General features: G+C 38.1%; 1 protein-coding gene across 14 annotated transcripts in view; it reads left to right on the forward strand.

Annotated features, from left to right (window-relative positions):
- MLLT10 (MLLT10 histone lysine methyltransferase DOT1L cofactor) overlaps positions 1 to 15,597 on the forward strand; it is a 259,175-nt gene extending 243,578 nt beyond the window's left edge. For 12 of the 14 annotated variants that reach the window (XM_072651682.1, XM_072651678.1, XM_072651677.1 and 9 more), the window contains 8 exons: positions 860 to 932; positions 5,771 to 5,925; positions 7,816 to 8,004; positions 8,711 to 8,799; positions 8,929 to 9,290; positions 10,463 to 10,559; positions 11,869 to 12,081; positions 13,870 to 15,597. In XM_072651682.1, the coding sequence (XP_072507783.1) occupies positions 860 to 932; positions 5,771 to 5,925; positions 7,816 to 8,004; positions 8,711 to 8,799; positions 8,929 to 9,290; positions 10,463 to 10,559; positions 11,869 to 12,081; positions 13,870 to 13,914 (1,223 nt within the window). In that variant the 3' untranslated portion in view covers positions 13,915 to 15,597. Of the gene's footprint in view, positions 1 to 859; positions 933 to 5,770; positions 5,926 to 7,815; positions 8,005 to 8,710; positions 8,800 to 8,928; positions 9,291 to 10,462; positions 10,560 to 11,868; positions 12,082 to 13,351; positions 13,594 to 13,869 lie in introns of those variants that run through there. The other 2 variants (XM_072651684.1, XM_072651683.1) reach the window with 2 other exon arrangements.
- The last annotated feature ends 7,924 nt before the right edge of the window (positions 15,598 to 23,521 follow it).

The raw sequence follows: 23,521 nt of genomic DNA on the forward strand, positions 1-23,521 counted from the left end.
TAATGAGCCCCTGGATGTGCTTTGTTTCATTCCATCCTTAAGGATTTGTTGACATGTCCAAGTAGTCATGCCTGTTTGGGGGAAGGGAATGGGTTTAGCAGTTTACCAAGAATGGATCAGTCATGTCTTTGCCCCCTAAAGGGTCAGAGGTCACTTGACTCAGAATAAGGGGAGGACAACCTTGAAGGGGGGCCACATAGGGTTGTTATTTAACTGAGAGGCCGTAGGGAAAATCGTCCATTTCAGTTTTACCAATGGAAAGGATTCTGTGTTAGCTAATGAAGTAGAATTTTAAATACTGTAAAAATATATCTGATTTTCTTTACTGAATTTTTCGTATTTGGAAAGCAAAAAAAAAATTATCCAGGTAATATTAAATCCTGATCTAAATATTCACATTAGACTTAGTGAGGGTCAGCATAAAAGCATGAGGTGTTTTATGGCTTGTCTTGGGATGCAAAGTGTTAAAAAATACAAAGCATCAGGATTTGCTGTGATAAGCATACAGATGAGCTGTCCACAGCTGTGATTCATTACTTTCACCGTAGAAATTAAAAGTGGCTGAGGGGAGGGTACTGCAAATGCAAACCACGCTTCCGTGCTGTAAAATTGAAAGGAATGAAAGAACTGAACATAATCCATGGCCTTCTCCACCCACAGAAACGTGTAGGGACAACGCCTTACACGCTACAGTTCAGCAATTTTAAACTAGCAACATATTAGATCTTTTACCTTCGTAGGAACTGTAGAGATAGTGCTTAAGGTCTAATGTATGTTTTACGGAAAAATCAGAGCCGCAGCTTAAAACCTCTTATCTAGCGAGAGTCACTTTATCAGCTATGAAATATTTACCCTGCAGATCCAGATCTTGGAGACAATAGCCGCAGCCTCGTTGGCAGGGGAAGCTCACCCAGAGGAAGTCTCTCACCGCGGTAAGCATTATTTACACTGTAGAGTGAAGGCAAAGGAAACATTCCGAGGTCTGGAAACTTCTTTATCTCTTATCAGTAGTATATACGTAAGTGAAACCATAAAGAATCATGTAGATAAATGGCATATCCAGACAGACAAGAAAGTGGTTCTAAATTTATGTGGATGTTAATTTGAACATATCATTATGTTTACAAATTATAAGGAATATCTTCTTAAGCTTATAATTGCTTTTTTATCTGATGATAATATCTAATCTGTTCAATTGGCTATTACTGTTATAAAACATATCGTTGAAAAAATCACTTATTGCACTAGGTTAACATGCAAGAAGACTTTTTGGAAAAATTGTGTTTCTTTTATAGAGTAAAATTAAGGTATTACAGAGAAAAAATGAATTTTTGTTTATGTTTATTTTTAGTTTTCAACACTCCTTTTCACAAAATTTTGAGATGCAAATTTTCTCCCAATCTTCCCCCTCCCCCACCCCAAAATACCATGTATTCTGATTCCCCCTTCCCCCAATCTGCCCTCCCTTCTATCACACCCCTCCCTTTCCTTATCCCCATCTTCTCTCTTTTCTTGTAGGGCAAGATAGATTTCTATAACCCATTACCTGTACTTCTTATTTCCCAGTTGTGTGCAAAAACAGTTCTCAGCATTCATTCCTAAAACTTTGAGTTCAAACTTCTTTCCCTTCCTCCCTCTCTACCCATCCTCACTGAGAAGGCAAGTAATTCAGTATAGGCTTATATATGTGTAGTTTTGCATGAAAAAATTATTTTAAAATAAATTTCTGGTTGGACCACTCAACCCTGTTCAGATACAGATATTTGTTTTTAACCCAAGTCATCTTGGTTTGCTTAATGCTGCTAATATATCGTATCATGTTTATCAGAAGATGCGGATTTTCAAACAAGAATTTTATGAAATTCTCTGGTATACTTTGTGTAAGGTGTTTCATATAAATATATAAGGTTATCTCTATCTCCTAGAACAAGCTTGGACATTTTGAATAATCTTTATATTATTAAATATTTAGAATCTGTCTATTAGGCTGCTTGGTCTCATAGTCACGAAGAGCTTTGCTGCATGTGATCCCTGGCAGTCATAAGACTCTTGGGCTGCAGAACAGTGACCTGCCTGCTTTGATGGAGGGAATTTCCTCACCAGCAGCTCCCTCTAGCAATGAAATGACAGGTCCGGACTAAATAGAAAAAATTAGTGATACAGCTGTAGATGGGACAGTAGTTTAGCGTGCTAGGAGTCAGGAAAACCTGAGTTCCAATCTAGCTTCAGACAGTATCTGTGTGACCCTGGGCAAGTCAGTTAAACTCCGCCTCAGTTTCCTCATTTGTAAATTGGAGATAATAATAGCACCCACCTCCCAAGTTTGTTAGGATCAAATGATATAATTGTAAAATGTTTTGTAAAGCTGAAAGCATTATCTAAATGCCAACTACTTGTACTGACCACTATGTTGGAACAGCTGGGTTATACTTCTTATTCTGTCACTAGCAGTAATGACAGGGACTTTTTGGGCCTCCATCATCTCATCTGTGAAATGAGGGTGTTGGATCAGGTGAGCGTTGAACAAGCTGCAGCCTAGGAACTAAGTGTAGCTGATGACCTGGTTTTGTCGTGTGTGTGTGTGGTTTTCATTTTTACATAAAGTTTTATTTTATAAAAATATGAGGAAAAAACCATTCTAAGTGTATAGTCCACACCGAGTTTATTTACCCCAGTAGATAATCTCTAAGGTTCTTTCCAGCCCTGTGACAAGTTTTAAAGTTCTGTAGGTTCTCTCCTCTAGCACTCCAGTGGTTCTGTCATCTCAGTGATGTCTTTAGATGCAGCCTGTCCACAGTGGGATTTTACATCATAGTAAAATATTTTCTGGTACAAAGTGTGATATCTTTTTTGCTATAACTTTAATGATTATCGGAGAGTCTGTAATAGCTGTTCATTTTAGGGTCAGGTATCTGTCCCTTGAGATTCTTACCTTATGACTGCAACTAAATATTGCTAAAACTCCAACAGTTTCAACAAGTGAAGTCTGCCTATATTCCTGCTATATTTCATCAGATGACTTGTACTTAGTGGGGCAAGAGAAATGGAAAACTGAGTTACTGGAAAATTCTAGGTGTAGTCATCGTGTGTGTGTGTGTGTGTGTGTGTGTGTGTGTGTGTGTGTGTGTGTGTGTATTACAACTTCCTCCCACCCCCTTTTACAAAAGCCACCAACTACTTGCCATAATAAAGGAAACTGTGTAATTACTAGCAATATTTTATAGAATTGAAGGAGTGAACTTAGTGATTCTGGGGTATGTCATTTTGGAGCCAACAAAAATGTCCTTAGTGTAGGACTCAACCTATAACCTGCTACTTAAAGACCCATGTTACTGGCTACTTTTCTCTCTTAATCCTTTTAATAAGGAATGTGAATCAAATCGTAGTCATTTCAATAACCTCTGAGCATTTACGGCATAAATAAGCAGCTCAGGTTTTCTCCTTTAAGGAGATAAAAAATGTTTTGATTTTTAATTGATCCATAAAAAAGGGACAAAAAATTAAGGCTTGAGGATGTATGGAACAAGATTCATTAGCTCTTTGATTCAGGAAGGACTTGAATAATTTACCTGAATAACTCTCCAGCTCCTCTGACCTTACCCTCTTTCTCCTCGTCTCCTTTCTGACTAATCCTACCCATTGAAGCTAGGAATTAGGAGTACAGGGGATCTCAGGTTCTTCTACCTACCATGTATCAGCTTATAAATGAAATTTTTATAAAGACTTAGATATGAGAGAAATTGGAACTCTCTAGTAATGTCATACTAATCCAAAAAATTGTAACCTTATTAATTTTGTAGCATAAACTTTCGATGAAATGCTCAGGACAGTCATACTACTTAATTATCAGTGAATCACCAGTGACAAGATCATTGGCAAGGCCCTTAAACCCTCAGAACCTGAGTTTCACCATCTATAAAATGGTGAGGATTAAGTAATACTTAAGATACACCTTCCTCATAGGGCTGTTGAGAGGAAAATGCATTCTAAAAATCTTAGATAGCCATATAAATGTCACTTATTTTTCCTCAGTTTTTTGGGGGTAACCTCAAATGTCTTCAACTGTATGTTGAAATTTTTTCCTTTTAGAAACACTTCAGTAAGTCTGGTAAATTTTAGCATTAATTTTTTAAAAGCCTTGTAGTTCACAGTTAGTTTCAGAAGTAATTTACTTGCCCAGTTAGGCCCACTGGAGTTTTTTTCCTTTGGAAATCAGGAAATTTAGGTATGCAATCAGTAATTGATCTGCCAAGTCTCACCTCCAGGATTATTGCTAAAGTTGGGAGCATTACCTTTGACTCAAAGTTTTAACATACTTTTAAAAATTGATTTGTCGTAGGAGTATTTGATTATAAGGTGAAAAATTGGAAGACGTTTCCTGTCTCCATATTCCTTTAGATGGAGAGAATATTTCCATGTTCTAAAAATAGATTTCTATCAGCAGAGGGCCAAATTTAAGATTTTTGAGATCTGGCCAAACCCTGATATTTATGTCTCCTGTGCAACCTTGGGCAAATCCCCATTTTCCTTGTGCTTCATTTTCTTCATATGAAAAATGGGGGCATTGGACTCCATGACCTTTTGGTGCTGTTTCCATCTTTTAAAATCTATGCTCCATCTTCCCTTCATGCATGACTGGTCCTTCTGGTTCTTCTAGTTAGCTATATATCGTTAGGTAATAAAGTAAAAAGTTTCTCTTTGGTACTTTGTTAGTTACCCTTCTCTTAAATCTCAAGGACATAATGGAAGTAGTCTGGCCTGGTGCACTCACTGCCATCTTTTTTTTTTTTTTTTTTTTTGCTAAACATCATTAAAATGATTGTCATGTAAATTGGATCTCAGAAATGATTTTTTTTTTTAATGTTTCTAACTTCATACCAAGCTAGTTTTGTAGATATATTACATATTTCATTTATAACTTAATGTGTGTTTCAAGTTGATTACCATCTGAAATGTATACTTTAGATCATTCATGACTCCAAAGATCAAGATTGTTTTGAATTCTCTTACTGAAAAACACCAAACATTCATCCAAATACCTACCTAAAATCTGGTGCTTTTTATTCATGTCTAAGAAATCTAAAAAGTAGTCCAGCATTTAAAATAGAATTTAAAGGAGGCTTCTAAACTGCAATAAGGCAGTTCTTTTGTTTTTTACAATATATACAAATAAATATCTATGATGTTTGAATGTTTTAATTCTTCATACTTTAGTTAACCATTATGATTTTAAAAAGTTACTGAATTTTAAAGTGTTCTGGATGCATGCACCCATTTCTTTAACTCAGGTACCTCTAGCTATGAAATCTGTTTTTTTATTCATCACGAGTAGAATTTGGTCAGATAGAGGAATACATTCTTTTTAATCATACAGAAGTTGAAGCTAAATTGGAAAATATCTCAGTCTTTCCCATTGTGCTGGGTAGACTTGGGGCTATGCGAGTTTTAAGGATTCAGCTTTTTTGTTAGTTTTAGGTTCTTTGCAGCCTATTTCAGAGATTATATGCTGTATTTTATGTAGCTTATACTGGAATATTATTTAGTTAATTTCCAAATATATTAACCCCTGTTAAATTTGAAGGGGCAATATTTGCTGTTAAATTTTTGGTTAGATTTTATTTCACACATTTAGCATAAACAACTAAATACTGAAAAAGTATGGCTGTATAGATGTAAGAGGTTAAATGAAACAAGGTAAGAATCCTTAGTGCGCCCTTCCTTGCAAGTATTTCCCTTCTTTTTAATGTATGAATTATAATATTTTCAACAGCTCCCCTGTAAGCAGCTTGCAGATCCGCTACGATCAATCAGGCAACAACAGTTTGGAAAACCTGCCCCCGGTAGCAGCCAGCATCGAGCAGCTCTTGGAGAGGCAGTGGAGTGAAGGGCAGCAGTTTTTGCTAGAACAGGGCACCCCTAGTGACAGTAAGTATTCCTTCTCTTTTATCTGAATACTGCAGCGTCTGCAGCTGTAGCTGCTGAAGAGTTTAATAAACCGCATGTTATTTAGCATTCTGCTAAATAAATTGTTATATTAAATATTGATCATTCACTTATTTTTGTTCTGTTCCATTCTTGTGTTTTAAATTGTATTGACTATCTTCGTTTTATTATTTTAAGAAGAAATAACCTGTCTTTTGGAGAAGTTCATGTAAGGCCTTGTTCTGAACATGGTCAGCATTTGTAGTATTATTCCAATTTCTGTTATTCATCAGGGCCCACAAGTTAATGATGCAGAAAAAAGTTATTTTTAACTGAGAAGACAGAGTTGTATGCTTTAGATTTAAAGAAAAAAAATCAGAAAAAAGTTTCATGATTTTGGGAAGGATATAAACCTTCTTTGCTTTGTTTCATTGAAAAAGCTATCTTGCTTGGTGTTAGTGAGCCAAGTGCTATCTAGTTGGTATTTTTATGAATGGTATCCTGACAAAAATGCTAATTGTGAGGAAATTCATGCCGGGATAATCCTTTAAACATGATAGCTGGAGGACAGGTTTAGCTTAGTCTTATTGCATCTCATTTGGGCACACTGAGGGTTCCTTTGTATTTTCTTGAAGAGGAGGGATGAAAGTTCAATCCTTGGGAAATGACCAGATGTGCCTGTACCAGTGGAGTTGTGTCTGGAATAAGGCTAGAGGTCACGTTAAACAAATACAACTTTTTAATACATAGAAATGTGAAAGTGGCCATCACTGTGGTGCAACTGTAGCACTCTCTGGGTTGCCATTTGGGAGATCCAAGTTCTGGAATTGAGACAGAATTTGAGGTAACCGGCTGGGTTGAAGCTGACACTACAGAGTGGGGTGCACTTCATCTCTGAAGGGTGGTGGTGCAGTGCATACACAGTGCTCCCTGCTGGGTGATCTGGGGATCAGCCTTGGCAGCAGCTGGAAGATGAGGCCCCCAGCCAGGTAGATAGAGTAATACAGATTAATTTAAAATAAATCAATAAATTGCTATACTGTGTTTGTGGTAGAGATTTTGTTCATTGATAGGTACATTTGTTTTTAGATATAGCCCTGATGAACAATCATGTGCATATGAAAGCCAGTCTTTATATCTATTTCAACTCTTTTATCTTTCCACATATCTATTTTGATTGTGAATAATACATAACGCCTTTCACGACTGGGATGGGCATGGTTCCCATTCTTTCAAAGGTATGTTTATATTTGTAGAGATATGAATTGGACATCCATAAATAAAATGCATTTTCCTTCACTTCAGCCTCAAATAATTTAGACAAAATGCACAACAGGTTCCATTCATCTTGTTTTATTTGCCATTCTATGTTTTACATAGAACTAAAATTCTTGACATCGATAATGCTTGACTTTTACAATAATTAATACACATGAAGTGGTGGAATATTTTTAGGTTTTCAGATAATGAACGAAAGTATGCTTCTGAAAGTACTCACTCAGAATATACTCTGACACAGTAATTCCAAAGAAGGGAAGGTGATAAAAGATTTCCAGAGTAGCACTATATATAATATTGAAGAATTGGAATCAATCCAAATGCCCAACAATAGCATGTGATGTTAACATTCTAGACTGTTCTCTGTCTATGAGAAATGACCAGCATCCATCCAGAGAATTTGTATGGAAACTCTTACGTGTAAAGAACAGAGTATAAAATACTGTGGTCACAATAATGAGAACTACATGGAAGTTTGTGCATGTTGGCAAGAACCAGGGCAGAACTCGGGCATGATGCAAATAGCTTCACAGTGCTCGTGGAGATTTTTTTTTTCCATGTAAAGTGGCTTAAACTTCTAAAAGTCACCCAACTCATGAGTCATTTGATTACTAGTTCTAGGAATGCTGAAGTCTCTACACCAACTTCAAGTTGAAAATCGAAGACTGGAGGAACAGATCAAAAACCTGACTGCGAAAAAGGAACGTCTTCAGTTGCTGAATGCTCAGCTTTCTGTCCCTTTTCCCACCTTGACCACCAATCCTAGCCCGTCTCATCAAATCCATACATTTCCAGGACAAACTGGTAAGTAGGAAAAAAATTTTTGTGTGTATGTAAGGAATGTTGACTATAATTTCAAAATTTTTTCCTCGTTACTATCTGGGAAGTGGGATGTGGATATGTATGCACACATCCACATACTGGAAGAGAGAGATGGAGAGAGAATGAGAGGCCCAGAGAAGAGCTGGTTGCCAACTGATGTCAGAGCTAGAAGATCTCAGGTCCAGTCCTACCTCTGACCCTGGAGGGCTCAGAGCCTCCCAGCGGTGTTAGACTCAAATAGATGATCAGATCCCTGTAGGTTACATAGTGACTTAGAAAAACTACAAATTCACACTGTTAAATTGTATTTTTATCTATTTCATTAAACTCTTCCCAGTTCTTTGGGCTTGGGGCTATGGGAGCTTGACACCTGCGACTGCAAGTTGCCAAAGAGGTGCTGACCTGCTTTGGTGGAGGGACTGTTCTTGTTGGGGAGTGTCCCATGTCAGTGAACTCACAGGTCCAGCCCTTTTCCCTTACGTTATGCTTACATATCTATTTCTTACAGCAAGTATTTTAACATGCGTTTTTTTCCTGTTCAACTTGGCGGTTGTTGATCATTTTTATCATGAGAGCTTTTTCTTTAGTTGTATATTTATCAGGTCATCAGTCTCACAAGGTATTTGGAACTGCCATTTTGTTGGTAGTTTAACAAGAAAATCTGGTTATGTTATTTTTCTTTTATTAGCTCCGACCACAGATTCCTTAAACAGCAGTAAGAGTCCCCATCTAGGAAACAGCTTTTTACCTGACAGTTCTCTTCCTGCACTAAATCAGGTAATCTTGGCATGTTTGTTTCTGCTACGTGTCACCTCTAACCTTTTACACTAAACTCTTTCAAAAAATCTTTGACCAGCTCTGCTCTGCCAAGCTCTTTGCATTCAGCTTTCTGTTTTCCTGCATTAGGACTTAACCTCCAGTGGACAAAGCACCAGCAGTTCCTCGGCCCTCTCCACTCCTCCTCCTGCTGGGCAGAGTCCGGCTCAACAAGGCTCAGGAGTGGCTGGAGTTCAGCAGGTCAATGGGGTGACTGTGGGGGCGCTCGCTGGTGGCATGCAGACTGTAACATCCACCATTCCTGCGGTGCCTGCAGTGGGGGGAATACTTGGAGCTCTGCCAGGTAACCAACTGGCAATCAATGGAATCGTAGGAGCTTTAAATGGCGTCATTCAGACCCCTGTCACAATATCACAGAACCCTACTTCCCTTACCCACACGACTGTGCCACCTAATGCAGCCCATCCACTGCCCACAACGCTGAACAGCAGGTAAGAAGTCAACAGAAACGATGTCAGGGCTTCTTTGTGCAGTGATCGTTAATGTGCCCCAGGCTCTGAGAGAAAGATCTTCACCTGCCTTGCCCCATTCCATTTTTTTTTCTTTAATAGGTTTTTGAAAATGAGTTCTTTGTGCTTGAGGTGTATACAGCATTTTCAAAACAAATTAATCCAGATGTTTAAAACGAAATGAGTGAATAACAGGACCAGTGTTTTCTGTTGACAGTGACAGAGGGGCATGCTTCTGTTTGTAGAGATCATGTTATTCAGAAGAAAAACACAGATTTGATTTTGTTGTCTACACTAGCATGGAAAATTTTAGTTCCCTAGGTCTTGCTTAAATTATTTTTTTGGTCTGTGTACATGTTTTTAAAAGCACTCTTCCCCAGCATCATTATCTGTATTTTCATGTCATTTGGTGAAATTCTGGAGAGAAGTAATATCTTGATGGAGTTAGTTATTCCTTGAATTGTGTGTCTTTTAAAAAGAAAATTGAGTGTGTATTTGATTATCTTTTAAAAATTAAAATGTAAAATTTAAATTTTAGAATATAAGTCAAACATATTATGAATATCAAGGGAATGGCCAGATAACTTAGTATTTACATAATTCCCTTATGTTGAATATTATTTGTAATAAGTGGGTAAATAGGCCTCAGAAATTTTTTTATAAACAAGGTTTTGGGAATTAGTGTATCCTAAGCAAACTTTAAAAAAAATTGTGGTGGTTTTTTTCTTTTTTTTAAATTTTTCACTGTTCTCCCTTCTTTGAAAGCTTAAGTTACTGAATGCTATTTGCATTTGGTTTTCTTTGTTTAAAAAATGCAGTTAATATGTTAGTGAATTTTTAAACAAATTGTCCTTGAATAACTTTAGAGTATGTGTGTTAAAATATTGACTGTGAGTTTGTGAAATTCTATAGAATAAGCCAGCACTTATTTTTTTAATTCAGGGGAATAGAGATGGGGGTGGGGGTGATTGAACAAGATTTTGTACGTGTGTTGATTTCAGAATAATTGAAGAGATCAGTCTCTGCTCCCATCCCACTGCCCTCTTTTTGGTTTTGTCTCAGCATTAAAATTTCAAATGAAAAGACTTTAATTCTAAAAAATGAGCCACAAAATTATATGGAGGAAAGTCAGGATTTCAATCATTACTTTTCAGTGCCTCTGGACTCGGCTTATTGTCTGATCAGCAAAGACAACTACTTCTACATCAACAGCAATTTCAACAGTTGTTGAATTCTCAGCAGCTTACATCCGTAAGTCCTTCATTTCTTTTGTATTTGTAGTGTATCAGATTTTTTTAGATGACTGATATAAGAAGTATGCCAATAAAAGTCTTGCACTACATTGATGTATTTGAAAAGTCAGTTTACAAACAATCAAGAGTCAAAATAAACAGTTCGGTTTTGTTTTGTTTTTCTTCTCTGTGGTTAGCCTCAATAAGCTTCAGTACGTGAATACTTTCCCCTGACACCCAGCAAAATCCTGGGATACCTGGAGTAGATTTTTATTGTTTATTAAAACATCAAGCAACTAGAAAGTTGGTGGGATGCTCTGCTTAATTTAGTTCTCTTTTTAGCTTAGGACTAACTAAAAAAAAAATTTTTTTTTTTTTTGTTTCAAGTCCTAGGTGTTAAAACTTTTCTGAAATGTGAAAGTACTGTTTTCCTGACTTTGTAATTAGAGAATGCTCAGAATGATTTATATGTCGTATAAGTAGCAAAGGATTTCTTTGATTTAGGATATTGTAGGCCATTGTGATTATCAGCCTGAATACTGGCTCTCTTTGTACAGTAAATATAGATGATACAGTTATCCCATAGTTTATTTTGAAGGTTGTGCATTGGCCGGGAGTGAGGGAGAGAAGGGTTGGGGATCTTATGTTCTTGGCTCTTATATGCTTTCTCTTGAAAGTAATATACAATAAACTGGTTAATTGAGCATTCTGTTTAATCAAGAGTTACTGTAATTAGTAGATATTACATTTCCAACCCACATTGAATTACCTTGTTAACTTTCCTGCTGCAAAGTAAGTGCTTGGTAAATATTGTTGAGTGTAAAGTGACTTCTAGGGCTAGAACTGAAAAGCATTTAAATCCTATTCCTTGTTAAGCCAAGACTTTAGGGATATATCATTCCTGTTGTCATTACAAACATCTTAGACATAATTGGCTGCTTCTTTGATTGTGGGAAAATTTTTGCTATAGAGAATTTTCATATGGCCAAATCAAGAAAATGATTAGCTCTTGGGTACTATTGGAATTGAAAATACGTATCTAGTAAAGTATGTTTATTTAATTAGTAAGTTTTCTATGAATTCACTTTGTTAGGGAAAAGGGTTTTTTTGAGAGTATGATTTTTCCCATCAGATAAGGTAGGATAGTATTCCTTCCCTGTGAATTTGAAAATAACAGATTTATAGATATCTAAGATTAGACTTCAAGTATGGTATAAATTAAAGAGGGAAGTATGTGCTGAAGGCCTAATCTAATATGATTGATTAGGAACTAATCTCAATCCCTCTTCCTATTTTTCTTCCGTCCCCTTTCTTCTGTCTTTCCTTAGGAACAACATCAGGCCCTCCTTTATCAGTTAGTACAGCAGCAGCACCACCAGCAGCACCACCACCAGCCTGAACTGCAGCAACTCCAGCTCCCAGGCCCATCGCAGATACCCATAAATAATCTTTTGGCAGGCACCCAGGCACCCCCACTTCATCCATCAACCACCAACCCATTTCTCACAATTCATGGGGATAATACAAATCAGAAAGTAACAGTAAGTAGACTTTATTGTGCTACATGTATTGCAAAGGTATTGGTAAAATTATTAGATCTAGTTATGATTAAATTTCAAGCTAGAAGGGTGCCTTAGAAAGTATCTGGTTCAAGTGCTCACTATACAGATGGGTCCTCTGGGGCCCACTGAGGGAGCAAAGTCAGCTGCCAGAGGTTACACCGTGAGTAGTAGAGTCCAGATTCAGGACCCCAGTCCTTATATCCAAATTTAGCACTTTTCCCCACTGACTTTGATGTAGCTAACCCTTGTTTTTATTTGTGTAAAAAGTTCCCCTGATAATTATTTTTTAAACCAGTTGTCTTGGCAGTTGGGGAAAAACAAAGTAACTAAGCCAACTTAATATGTACTTTCTAATTATATCCGCATATATTTGCATGCAGATTTAGAGAATATTTTTTTTTAATGGAAAAATATATTTAACAGGTTGTTTGGTATGGCCACTTAGATGTTTCAAAAAAAAATTCCCCGCTTTGTGCAATTTGGTCTGTTATTTGAATAATTTAAAACTTTCTGCTTTAAAATAAAGGATGATAACTTATGCTAGAATGAATTCTTGAATTCTCTTTTAATTTGCTTACTCCTCCTCCTAGAAAAGTAAAAAAATCCCAATCACATGCTAGAACAAATTTAATTTTTTTACCTCTCTTTTTTCTCATTTAAAATTTTTATGCAAGTTCTAGTCTAAAAATACCTGATTGAGGTAAAACTCAAGGTTGAGAAGGTGTAAAGAAAAGATGGTGATGGCAAACAGACTAGTAGAGTTTTCATGTCACAAAACAACATTTCACCTGCACTTAACCACACATGAATCTGGCTGAGGGTAAAATGCTAAGCCCAGCGTCAGATGACAGCAGACTTGGGGCCAGGCATGCTGGGAGTGAAGAGGGTTCTCAAGGGAGAAACTGAGCAAGGTTAGGGGCTTGTTTTTAGAACAGGCATTTCCCTTGGCCTTGTTCTATTCTGTACTTTCTGACTCAAAATTGTACATTTGGCTTTTGTTGGAAGGAAGGGGTTTATTCAGCATGTTTAACTAAATTATCCATAGCCGACCTCAGGTTCATAATTCAATGTCTTATGGGCCAAGTTTAAAGGTTTTAATTGCCCCACGGTTTTTAAGAACAATCCCTGTCTTAATTTTGAAATTACTGTCATTCTCATGGACTGAGTCACAGCTTTACTATTTTGCTGATTCTTTGAATTTCAGTAGTTCTATATTGATTTTTGAATAGTTTTGTGTCTTCCTTCCCAGTTCTTCAGACACAAGTTGTTGCCAGACTGATGAGGTGAAGTTACAAGCCAACTAACATTGGATTATTCAGCAATATAAATGTATCTTTTGGTTAACAGAGACCAGGAATGGAGAAGAAATGAAGCCTTGAGGAGGAGATGGGCGACATTATTACATTTAGGCAGCTTTGGAGAAGTACAGATGGGAGAGGAAGAAGGCCCAGAGCCTAGACTAACTGGAGATACTTAATTAGCGTAACCATAGGAAAGAGTTCTCTTTGATGCCTCGTAAATAGCATCCCTGGAAAAATTAGAGGAGTTAAATATTGTTAGTATGCTGTGCAATTTTGCTTTTATATGTAAAGTTTAGAGAATCCCCACCTCCGGAGGCCATTGGCTCTCCAGAAAAGACCTGTCTCCCTTATTTTAAACCATATTTTGTGTTACTATGGCACTCATTGATCATGACTTAGGATGTTCTGTTTGCCCAAAATTGATTTGCCAACTTTGATTTTAAAATATTTTGAATTTTAATTGCAGAGACTTAATGATAAAACTGGGCCTGTTGCACAAGAGAAAAGTTGAGCCATAGAAACATTTTGGAAACTCCTTGTCCTGCTGTTTTAGCACTTCTTGTGGCTGCTGTTGCAGGCCTCCTTTCTGCAACTCTGAAGAATGCAACAAGGAGCTAACTGCACAGCAGAGGACACTCTCCAACGCTTTGATTTACTTCCTTGTTGCTTTGTTGCACTGAAACGGAACTCTCCTCCCTCCTTCCCCGAGATTTCATGAACTTTGAAGGAAAGTTCAGCAACTCATTATTTTTGTCAATGCAACAACATACGTGTGATGAGTGCATCGACCATAAAGAGAAAACGTATTGTTGGCGCACTATTTTTCGTTACCAATTGGACTTAGGAATAGCAAAACTGAAGACTCATTCCAGTGACAAATTACTTGATTTTTAATACATAAATAGCAAAGAAAAAAGAAGCAGCCAAACCATGATCCTTTGCTGTGGCCAGATGCACCTGACCGCAGGTCACGAGGGACTGTCCAGAATATTCTCTTGTACTGGAATTTTATTATATTGGAAATTGCTTGAAATAAATGGGTCATCAGCTGGGACTTGGGCAATCTTTTTGTTAGGGAGATTTCCTTTGTAATGGGACTTGATCTGTATTGTTAATCAAGTTATGATGGTAATGTCTACTGCTAAATGCTTTTACCTTAGAGTCGGTACTGACTTTTGTAACACAAAGCTATTAACCTTAAGCAAGTTTGAGGCTGCTGGGTGAACTAGATCAATTCATATCGAAAGAATCCTTTCCATAAGAGAAGGCCACTCTGGAAAGGGCTGGTAATGTTTGGCCTAGACCAAGTGCCTGAAAGTACCTCCATTGTGTTGAAATGGCTCTAGACAGCTGAGCTTGCACTGTGGGCAGTCCTCATAAGCAGTGGGAGTTTGGGACATTGTACCAGCAGCCTTTCTTCTGGTTCTGCCTTTATTAAAACTTTCTATGCCACTGTAGATAGCTCAGGCAAAACTATTACCTGGGTGTTTTTCCACTAATGAATCACCACAAAAGAAAGTGGATGTGTAAAAAAGATCTGTTTTATTTAACTGCCTCCCATTACTGCCAGTGATTGAAACACCATAGTGTTTAAAACAGGTAAAACTTGTATTACGACACTTCCACTTAGGGTAGCTAAGCTCCTGGTGTGACAGTAAGGCAGAGTAGAAATTAAACAATTGGGGCAATAACCACTGATCTGTACTTAAATGTGTGAATTATTAGTGGAAAAGACCCAGCTGTAATTAGACCTCCACTGTGTACTTAGCTGGAAGAACATGTTAATTCTGCAATATGTCTCTTGGTTAAACATTGCACAGTTCTTACCTCATTTCTGTAAATAAGGTTTTGTGAATCTGTTTTGTATTGTGAAAAATTAATAAGAAAACATTGATATTTTGATTTGTAATATTTCTAATTGGTAGATTTAATTGAAAAAGTAAAAATTAATTTATTTTTATATGTTCAGGGGGATTTTAAAATTGTCAAATCATTTTTGTAGATACTTTACAAAAGTAAATCAGTGTGGTTTATTTTACTTAGCCCACTGGTTGTTATTCTGTAACAATTTGTATAAATGGTAAAATTTGAATGTGCTGTTATTTTACCTAGATGTAAAATTCCAATGTATTAAAAGAAATGTACAAAGTTTTTTGTTAATAAAATTTAATAATGTTTATAGCCCTGTGAAGAAGATGGAGGTTGGAAGACCTGCATTTGTCACTTAAGCATTGCTTGTGTTATTTTGTTTACTTTGTCATTACAATGATTTAAGCATCTCAACCTTCTTCTTCCCCTCAAAAGTAATTCATTTGGTCTTATTTGGGTTTGCTCAGAAGACAGTGATGCAGATAGTGTCAGTTAATTGATGGTAGCATTAATTCTTGTTAAAAAAGGAATTCCCTTTGTTTTTACAGTTAGCTGTATGTATTACCCAACAAAGAGAGCATGGATAATTAAAATGACCAAAGAGGATATGAGAACAGAAAGCAAAGGGCTTTAGATAATAATTCAGTGAGCCATACAAGCAACCCCCTAATAACTAGGAATTGACTGGGGGGAGTCGTCCCCATGCTACTGGAAAGTGAATTTCAAGCTCTCCCTTAGCAAAGCTATCACCATCTCAATGTAAAAAACTAAAACAAAATGTTGCCAATATCTGGAGGCTGTCCCTGCTTGTTCCCTTCTGTCTTACTTGTCTCTATCCCAAGTCTAAATGGTACCACTTTTCTAGAACCTTTATTTCTACCCCCCCTCCCCCCAAATGCTTGTAGTGTTTACCTCCCTTCGCTTTTCATATTTTGTTGTGGTTATACAGTTGAATCTGTATGAGGCTGGCTTTGAGGGCAATAGGCAGCTTTTTGGGGGCTTTCTCATAGTCTTTGTGAATGAATGAACGAATGAATGAGCACTTCCATGCTTTTTATGTTAAGACACTCTGCTAAGCAAAAGGAATACAGATCAAAGTGCTTTGACTAGAGCGGAAAAAGGTGAAGAGGGGAGAACATGGCTGGGAAGCAGCCAGAGGGCAGCATGGCGGCTAGGGGCTGGGCAAGAGGGAGTGAGAGCTCACCTAGCAGAGGCTGTGGCTCTGAGTTTGGAGTTCAGAGTTGGGTGAGAGGAGGAGAGCCCCCGAGTGTAGGCGGCACTGTTTAGAAATGGCCTCAATGGGAAAGCCTAATCAGAGATACTAAGATACTGCCCCTGTGCATGTCTTACTGATGTCGCACTCTGAGCAGATCCTCCAAAGTGTTCATTTTACTGGATGATACCTTATTAACCTAAAGCATGACTGAAAGCACATCCCAGATGCGGAAAACTGAGTTTAAGGGTACTAGTAGGGCAGGAGGCTGAAGATTGTAAGATTAATATTATCTATGCATTTATTTATATTAAGAACACAGGATTGAGGATGAATATAAACCAAAGAAAAGAAAGCGAGTTACAGAGTCATAGGGTTGTAAGTTGAATTGTAGGACTTTAGTGCTCATTTAGTCTGACCAAATTTTACAGATGAGGAAACTGAGGTTCCAGGGGCATCACACCAGAAATGAAAGCAGGAGCCTCTGATTCCACATCTATGTGACTTCGTTTACCAACCACAGGAGATACATGGTTAAGAAAGGAAAGATGACAGGCTGGAAACTGTGAAGGAAGCAAAGAACTTATCCACGGTTCATTTCAATTTTTTAAGTAGATTGTTTGCTTTTGCTTTTTCTCAAAGTAACCAAACACTTAACATCTCTTAGATAAATAGCAACAACTACATGGTTTGCACCTGAGCTTAAATTCCAGGCTACTAAAAGAAATCCTTGTCAGAACGACTGCCAGGAATGTTTCCTCGTTTGCCTTGGCACATTGGGTCAGTGCAGCAAGGCAGGGAACCATTTGTTAGAATCAGGAGCATACAGAGGCTTGTCACAGTTTTTCTAAACCAAAGGTGATATTTTGACATTATCTAACCAGCTGCCCAACAGTAGCTTCTTAGAAAAAAGCATTTTAGCCCCGCCTTCCAAATTCTAGATTGACAGTGCCATTGGGGAGGGGTATTTGGTCCTCAAGTCACCGTTAAGACTAGGAGTTGGAGACAGCGTAACTTCAGGCATAATCATATCAAACAGGCCTGTGGCTAACTCGCAGGCTTCTGTCCTCAGACATTGAGTCACACATGAATTGGTGGCACGATTATTCCACAGGCTCACGTTTGGAATCTGGAAAAGAAGAAAACTTACGCAATTGAGAAACAGATTAATGGAGGAGAGAGGAGTAATTTAAAGGAATGATGGTTCTTGAAAGAAAACATGTTAGTCATATTAAACAATGTAATTCATTCTGAGCTACATCTTTCATGTTGAGAATTTGTTCCACTTAGTATATTTGTAACAGGGTATGTTTAGTGACTACCCCAAAGTTTAGAACAAGGGACTTTCTCAAGGAAGTGCAGAGGGGGAGGCATGCCTTAATACCTTGGAAAGCCTCACAGAATCAAGAAGAGTTTAATTCTAGAGCTAGGAAAGTCCTCAGAGCTCATCTCATTCAACACCCTCTTATTTCTGTTAGGGAAACTGAGGCCCAGAGAGACTGGCTACCTCAAAGTCACACGAGTAAGTGTTAATAAGTTAGCAGTCAGGATCCAAAACCTTTGTCCTCTGACTCCAAATTCAGTACACTTTCTTCTGTGCCACTCTGAATCTCATCATCTACTTCCACAATTACTAGATAGAAATTCATTTTTGGTATCATATTGCTTCTGAACTTCTCCACTGCATTTTGCTTGAAGGTGTAAGTTTTTGTAGTCTCTGTTCCCAAAATGTGGAGGGAGATCAAGAACTCCACAGCCTCAAAAGCATTGGAAAGACTTTTAGTATAGTTGAGAATTTATTCAAGGCAGTTAGAGGCAGATGCCTACTTCCTACATCAGTTGTCCAGGGACGCCACATAGTAGGTCCAGGCTGTGGGTTTTAATACTTGGTAAGCTGCTTTTCCCCCAGTATCAGTCCAGTTTTGATAAATTTGCAATAGAGAACCTCAGACCAGTGCTTAGAAAAGTTTCTGGTCTCAAGAGACTTGTGCTCTAAGAAAGTTGTGCTTAACCATGAATCACATGTCCTGCTGATGACATTTTGTGGGAATGTCTCTGAATTCACACCAGCTGGGTCCCATCCTTCAGCCACCCTTAGATTCCTATCTTTCAGGTAACTTTTGTCATCTCTGTTTTCAGAATCTGTTCCCCACCTCTGCCTTCTCTCAGAAGCCTTCTCCGTTCTCCCTAGTTAACATTCTTCACATTACCTCTTTAAAAACATTTTAATTTTTATATTTTTCATTCAACAAAAATACACATTGTTTTTCCTCCTATCTTCCTCTTCCCACTGTTGAGAAAAACAGCGCCTGTTGCAAACATATATGGTCAAGCAAAACAAATTCTTCACCTGGACATGTCAGAGAAAAGGCTTGATCTGCTGCTAGTCTCACCTCGTTGTCAGGACTTGGGTGGCATGTTTCATCATGAGTTCTCCAGAATTGTGGGTCATTGTGTTGCTCAGAGTTCTAAAGTCTTTCCAAGTTGTCTTTACAATGATACTGTTTCATAAATTGTTCTTCTGGTTCTTCTCACTTCATTCTGCATGAGTTCATATAAATCTTCTCAGTTTTCTCTGAAACCATCTCCATTATTTCTTACAGCACAATTGTATTCCATCACAGGCAATACCACAACTTACTCATCCATTTCCCAATTGATGGACCCTCTCAGTTTCCAATTCTTTCGTACTACATAAAGAGCTGCTCCACATATGGGTGTGTGTGTATGTGTGCTTGTCTGTCTGTCTGTCTTTAGGGCATTTCTGAGTCACAAAGTATTCACAGTTTAATAACTTTTTGGGTCATGGTTCCAAATTGCTTTCCAGAATGAGTAGACTACCACACTGTTCCAACTGCGCATTAATGTACCTGCTTTCTCACAACCTTTCCAGCCTGTCTTTTCTGTTGTTGTTAGCTTTGCTAACATAGGAGTGAGTTGGAACCTCAGAGTTGTTTTAATTGGCATTTCTCTAATTGATAGTGATTTACAACAGCTTTTGTATGACTTGATAACTTGGATTTCTTCCTCTGAAAAAACACCTGTTCATATCCTTTGACCATTTATCAATTATAGTTTTTATTCTTATAAGTTATATAATCAATTCCATATATACATATATTTTGTATATGTGAAATATAGAGAATGAGATTTTTATCAAAGAAACTTCCTACAAAGGTTTTTTTTCCCCATCTACTTGCTTCTCTCCTAATTTTAGGTGTGTTTTGTTTGTACAAAACTTTTAATGTAATCACAATTGTTCACTTTACCTCCTGTGATCCTCTCTATCTCTTGTTTGGTCATGAACTCTTCTTCTATCCATGTATCTGGCAGATTAATTTCCTTGCTTCTCTACTTTGTTTATAATATCACCCTTTTGTGTCGATATGTCATGTATCCATTTGGAGTTTATCTTGGTATATGGTATGAGATGGTTGTCTGTACCTAGTTTCTGCCAGACTGCTTTCCAGTTTACCCAACAGTTTTTGTCAAATCCTGAGTTCTCATCCCAATAAAATTCCTTTATTAACTTGATCCGTGTATATCTGCATACTTATCTATATTCCTCCAATATTCTGTCTAATCCAGTGAAAGACAGTCCTAGGCATTAGATATAAAAAAAACCAAAATGCCTTCAGGGGGATTGTATTTGACTGGCAAATAAAACACATGGGCCATTAGGCACACACACAGGGTCAATTCCAGTGCTTAGTACAGTGCTAGGTACACAGTAAGTATTTAATAATTGCTTATTGATTGACAAGGAAATGGAATTGGGACTTTCCAAAGAAAATAGCAGAGGAGCTGAGCTTTGAAGGAAACTAGGGAATCTCAGAGGTGGAAGTGAGAAAAGAGTACATTCCAAACCTGGGAGGGGAAAATCTATGCCAAAGTGCAGAAGTGGGAGATGTCTAGTTCAAGGAACAACAGGTAAACCCAAAAACCTCCTCTGGAGCCAGACTGTGAGGGGCTGCAAATGCCAGGTTGGGGAGTTTTTTATTTTATTCTATATCAGGAGGCTGGTGAACTTGGTTTTATTGAATATCTTCTTATTCAGTGTAATTGATTTCATTTGTAATTCTGTGTGTGTGTAAATATATGTGTGTATCGACATTCTGAGAAGGAATCTGTGGATTTTATCAGACACAAAAAAAGCTAAGAACCTTGTCCTAAAGGGTAATAGTGAATCACTGAGCTCCTGAACACGGGAGGAACATTGAGATGACTTTGGCAGCTGTGTGAAGGATGGTTTGGAGCAGGGATGGATTGGGAGTTCAATTATGAAACTTGTAATAGAAGTGGTGGTGCCTTGAGTTGGAAGTGGTGACCATGTAAGTGAAGACAAGGGATGCATAAGAGAAAAACTAGTCTGGGAAGTGAATAGCTAATTCAGAAGAACAGGGTTGGTGTTGGAGAGCCACAGCTAAAACAGAAATGGCAAGTTGTCAATTAGGAACAGAGCTTAGATGAACCAAAGCATCAATCAACATTTATTAAGAGCTTATCAAGCTGCGGACTCAGGGTGCAATGACAAAAAGTGAAACACTTTGCCCTTGAGGAGTTTACAATCTTGATTACAGGAGGGATGTGTATACATAAAACAATAAAAATATTTTGGGGGGGAGGGCCTTTGAGGAGCTATTGCAACTAGTTGAATCCAGAAAGGCTTCATGACAAATGTCCCAATTTAAAAAAGGAAATTTTGAAAATCAATGAGCTTGACTTTGATTCCTGGTGAAATTCTAGGCTGGGAAACTAAAGCAACCATTAATAGACATCTAGGTAAGCATCTAGCCTGGCTTCATAACTGAGAGATCATGTCAGACTAGCCATATTTTCTTTCAGGCAAGTTTACCTGACTGACAGCCATGTGTGTATGTGTGAGTGGGGAGGAGGGAGTATACTGTAAGCATGATTCACCTAAATCTTAGCAAAAATTTGAAAAAATATTTCATTCTGTTCTCGTAGGAAAAAATGGAAAGATGTAGACATTTAATTGTACCATTAGATGGATTTGAAGAGTAGAATAGCCAGACTGAAAAGTTGTGAAGAGTTCCACATCAGCTTGGAAGGAGTTCTCCAGTGGAAGCCCTGGGACTTGGATGAAGACATAGATGGCATCTTTCTCCAGTCTGAAGATAACACAAACCTGGGAGGTAGAGCTAATACAGATTCAGCGCCCCAAACAATCTTGACATGCTGTAACAAAATCTTATCCTTGGGTTTTTAAAAATTTACACGTGATTGGACTACATGAGCATAAATTTGTCTGAGAAAGATCTGGGAGTCTTGATGGGTTGGGAGTCTTGATGGGTTGCAAGCTTGATACGATTCAACAGTGTGATTCAGCAGCCAAAAACAGCTAATGTTATTTTGGGCATCTTTAAGAGAAGATTTATTTTTCTTTTCCAAGTGTGGGATAGACAAAATGGCTTCTGAGGTCCTTTCCAACTCTGAAATCCTGTGAATGATGATGAGGTGTGTTGGTTCCCATGACAGAAAAGCATCTGATGCCTGGGAGTTTGGTTAGAGATGTTGGGGAGGCATCATGGAACAAGTAGGATTTGGACTTGAAGGATAGTTGAGATTTTACCAGTTGGATAACAATAAAGTGAGACATTCAATCAATTCTGAGAAAGCAGCATGAACAAAGATGGGACCAGATTCTATCGTGGGGGGTGGGGGGGTGGGGAGGAGGGGGGTGGACAGTGAGAAGACATCTGACTTCTAGAAAGTAGTAGGCCATAAATTGGGAAGGTAGATTGAGTCTGGACCATGGGAATCAACACAGAAAAAAATTTAAATGTTGTGGAATAGGTAATGGCAGAGCCACTGTAGATTTCTGAGCAGTGGTAGTGACGTAAAAGCCATGTTTTAGAAAGACAAAAGCATTGTACAAGTCATATCGGAAGGAGGAAAGACCACAGATGGGAAACCACCCAGAAGACCACCAGTCATCTCACTGTGAGTGGATCCTGGACTCAGCCATGGCAGTGGAACAAGGGGAGTTCCAAAGAAAATCTGACAAGACAAGGAATGAAAAAGGATGGGTCAAAAAAAAAAAGTTTTAGCCTGAGCAACTGAGATAATGTAGGTGCTTTTTACCGTAATAATGACACTGGGGCCTGAAGCTAGTTGGAACAAGATGACACATCTTGTTGTTGGGTTTGAGGGAGTGACGCATTATTCAAAACAGTCCCAAACTGTTGTTCTAATAGTGACTTGTTCTCTAGTGGGAACACTAGGTGTAAGATTTAAGAGCATAAAGACTGAGGCTGAGAAGAGAATGAGCAGGATGTTCATGTGGTCCTATGTCATGCATTTCTCAGCAAATGATGTAGTATGTTTTGGGCTATCCAGTTCATTTTCTTCTTTTTTAAAAAAATCCTGTCCTGGGAGGATACTTTAATAATCCAATGGATATACCCTCCATTGTGGTGCAGAAGACAACCCATCTATACCTCCTCATGCTATACAGTTCTGTACTTCCCAAGAGAATACTCACATCCTGGTAGGACATACATTTTTAACAGTTTGGCTGATCTTGTTTGCATGAGAGTTTTGTTTTTTTAAGCTCTATTGATGTCTTGTGGTATAGGCTCTCCCTCCCACAACATTTCACTCAACCAGTTAATCTTTCCTTTCACAACAACAACAAAACCTGCTTAAGCAAAGCCAATCACCATGATGGCTGCATCTTACGCCCTGTGCGGCATACCACATAACCATTGTCCATTCTGTATCCCTCCTGAGGAATGGAGAGAGCTGTTTCCGCATCTCTTTTTTGGAGCCCAGGTTGGCATGAGATTCATTCTGCATAACCACTGACATCACAGAGATCTCTGTTGGGGAAAGCACTGGACTTGGAGTGAGAAGAATGGTTCTGTTCTCAGCTCTGACACTTCCCCAGCTGTGTGTTCCAATTCTCAGTTTCCTTCTGTATGAAACAGGGGTGAGCAAGTTTGCACCAGCTACCTCACAGCTGCTGGGAGGGAAAAGTTTTGTCTGAAAGGGAGGCATGAAAGCTATCATGTGA

The sequence above is a fragment of the Notamacropus eugenii genome, chromosome 3 (assembly GCF_028372415.1).
Source record: "Notamacropus eugenii isolate mMacEug1 chromosome 3, mMacEug1.pri_v2, whole genome shotgun sequence".
NCBI lineage: Eukaryota > Metazoa > Chordata > Mammalia > Diprotodontia > Macropodidae > Notamacropus > Notamacropus eugenii.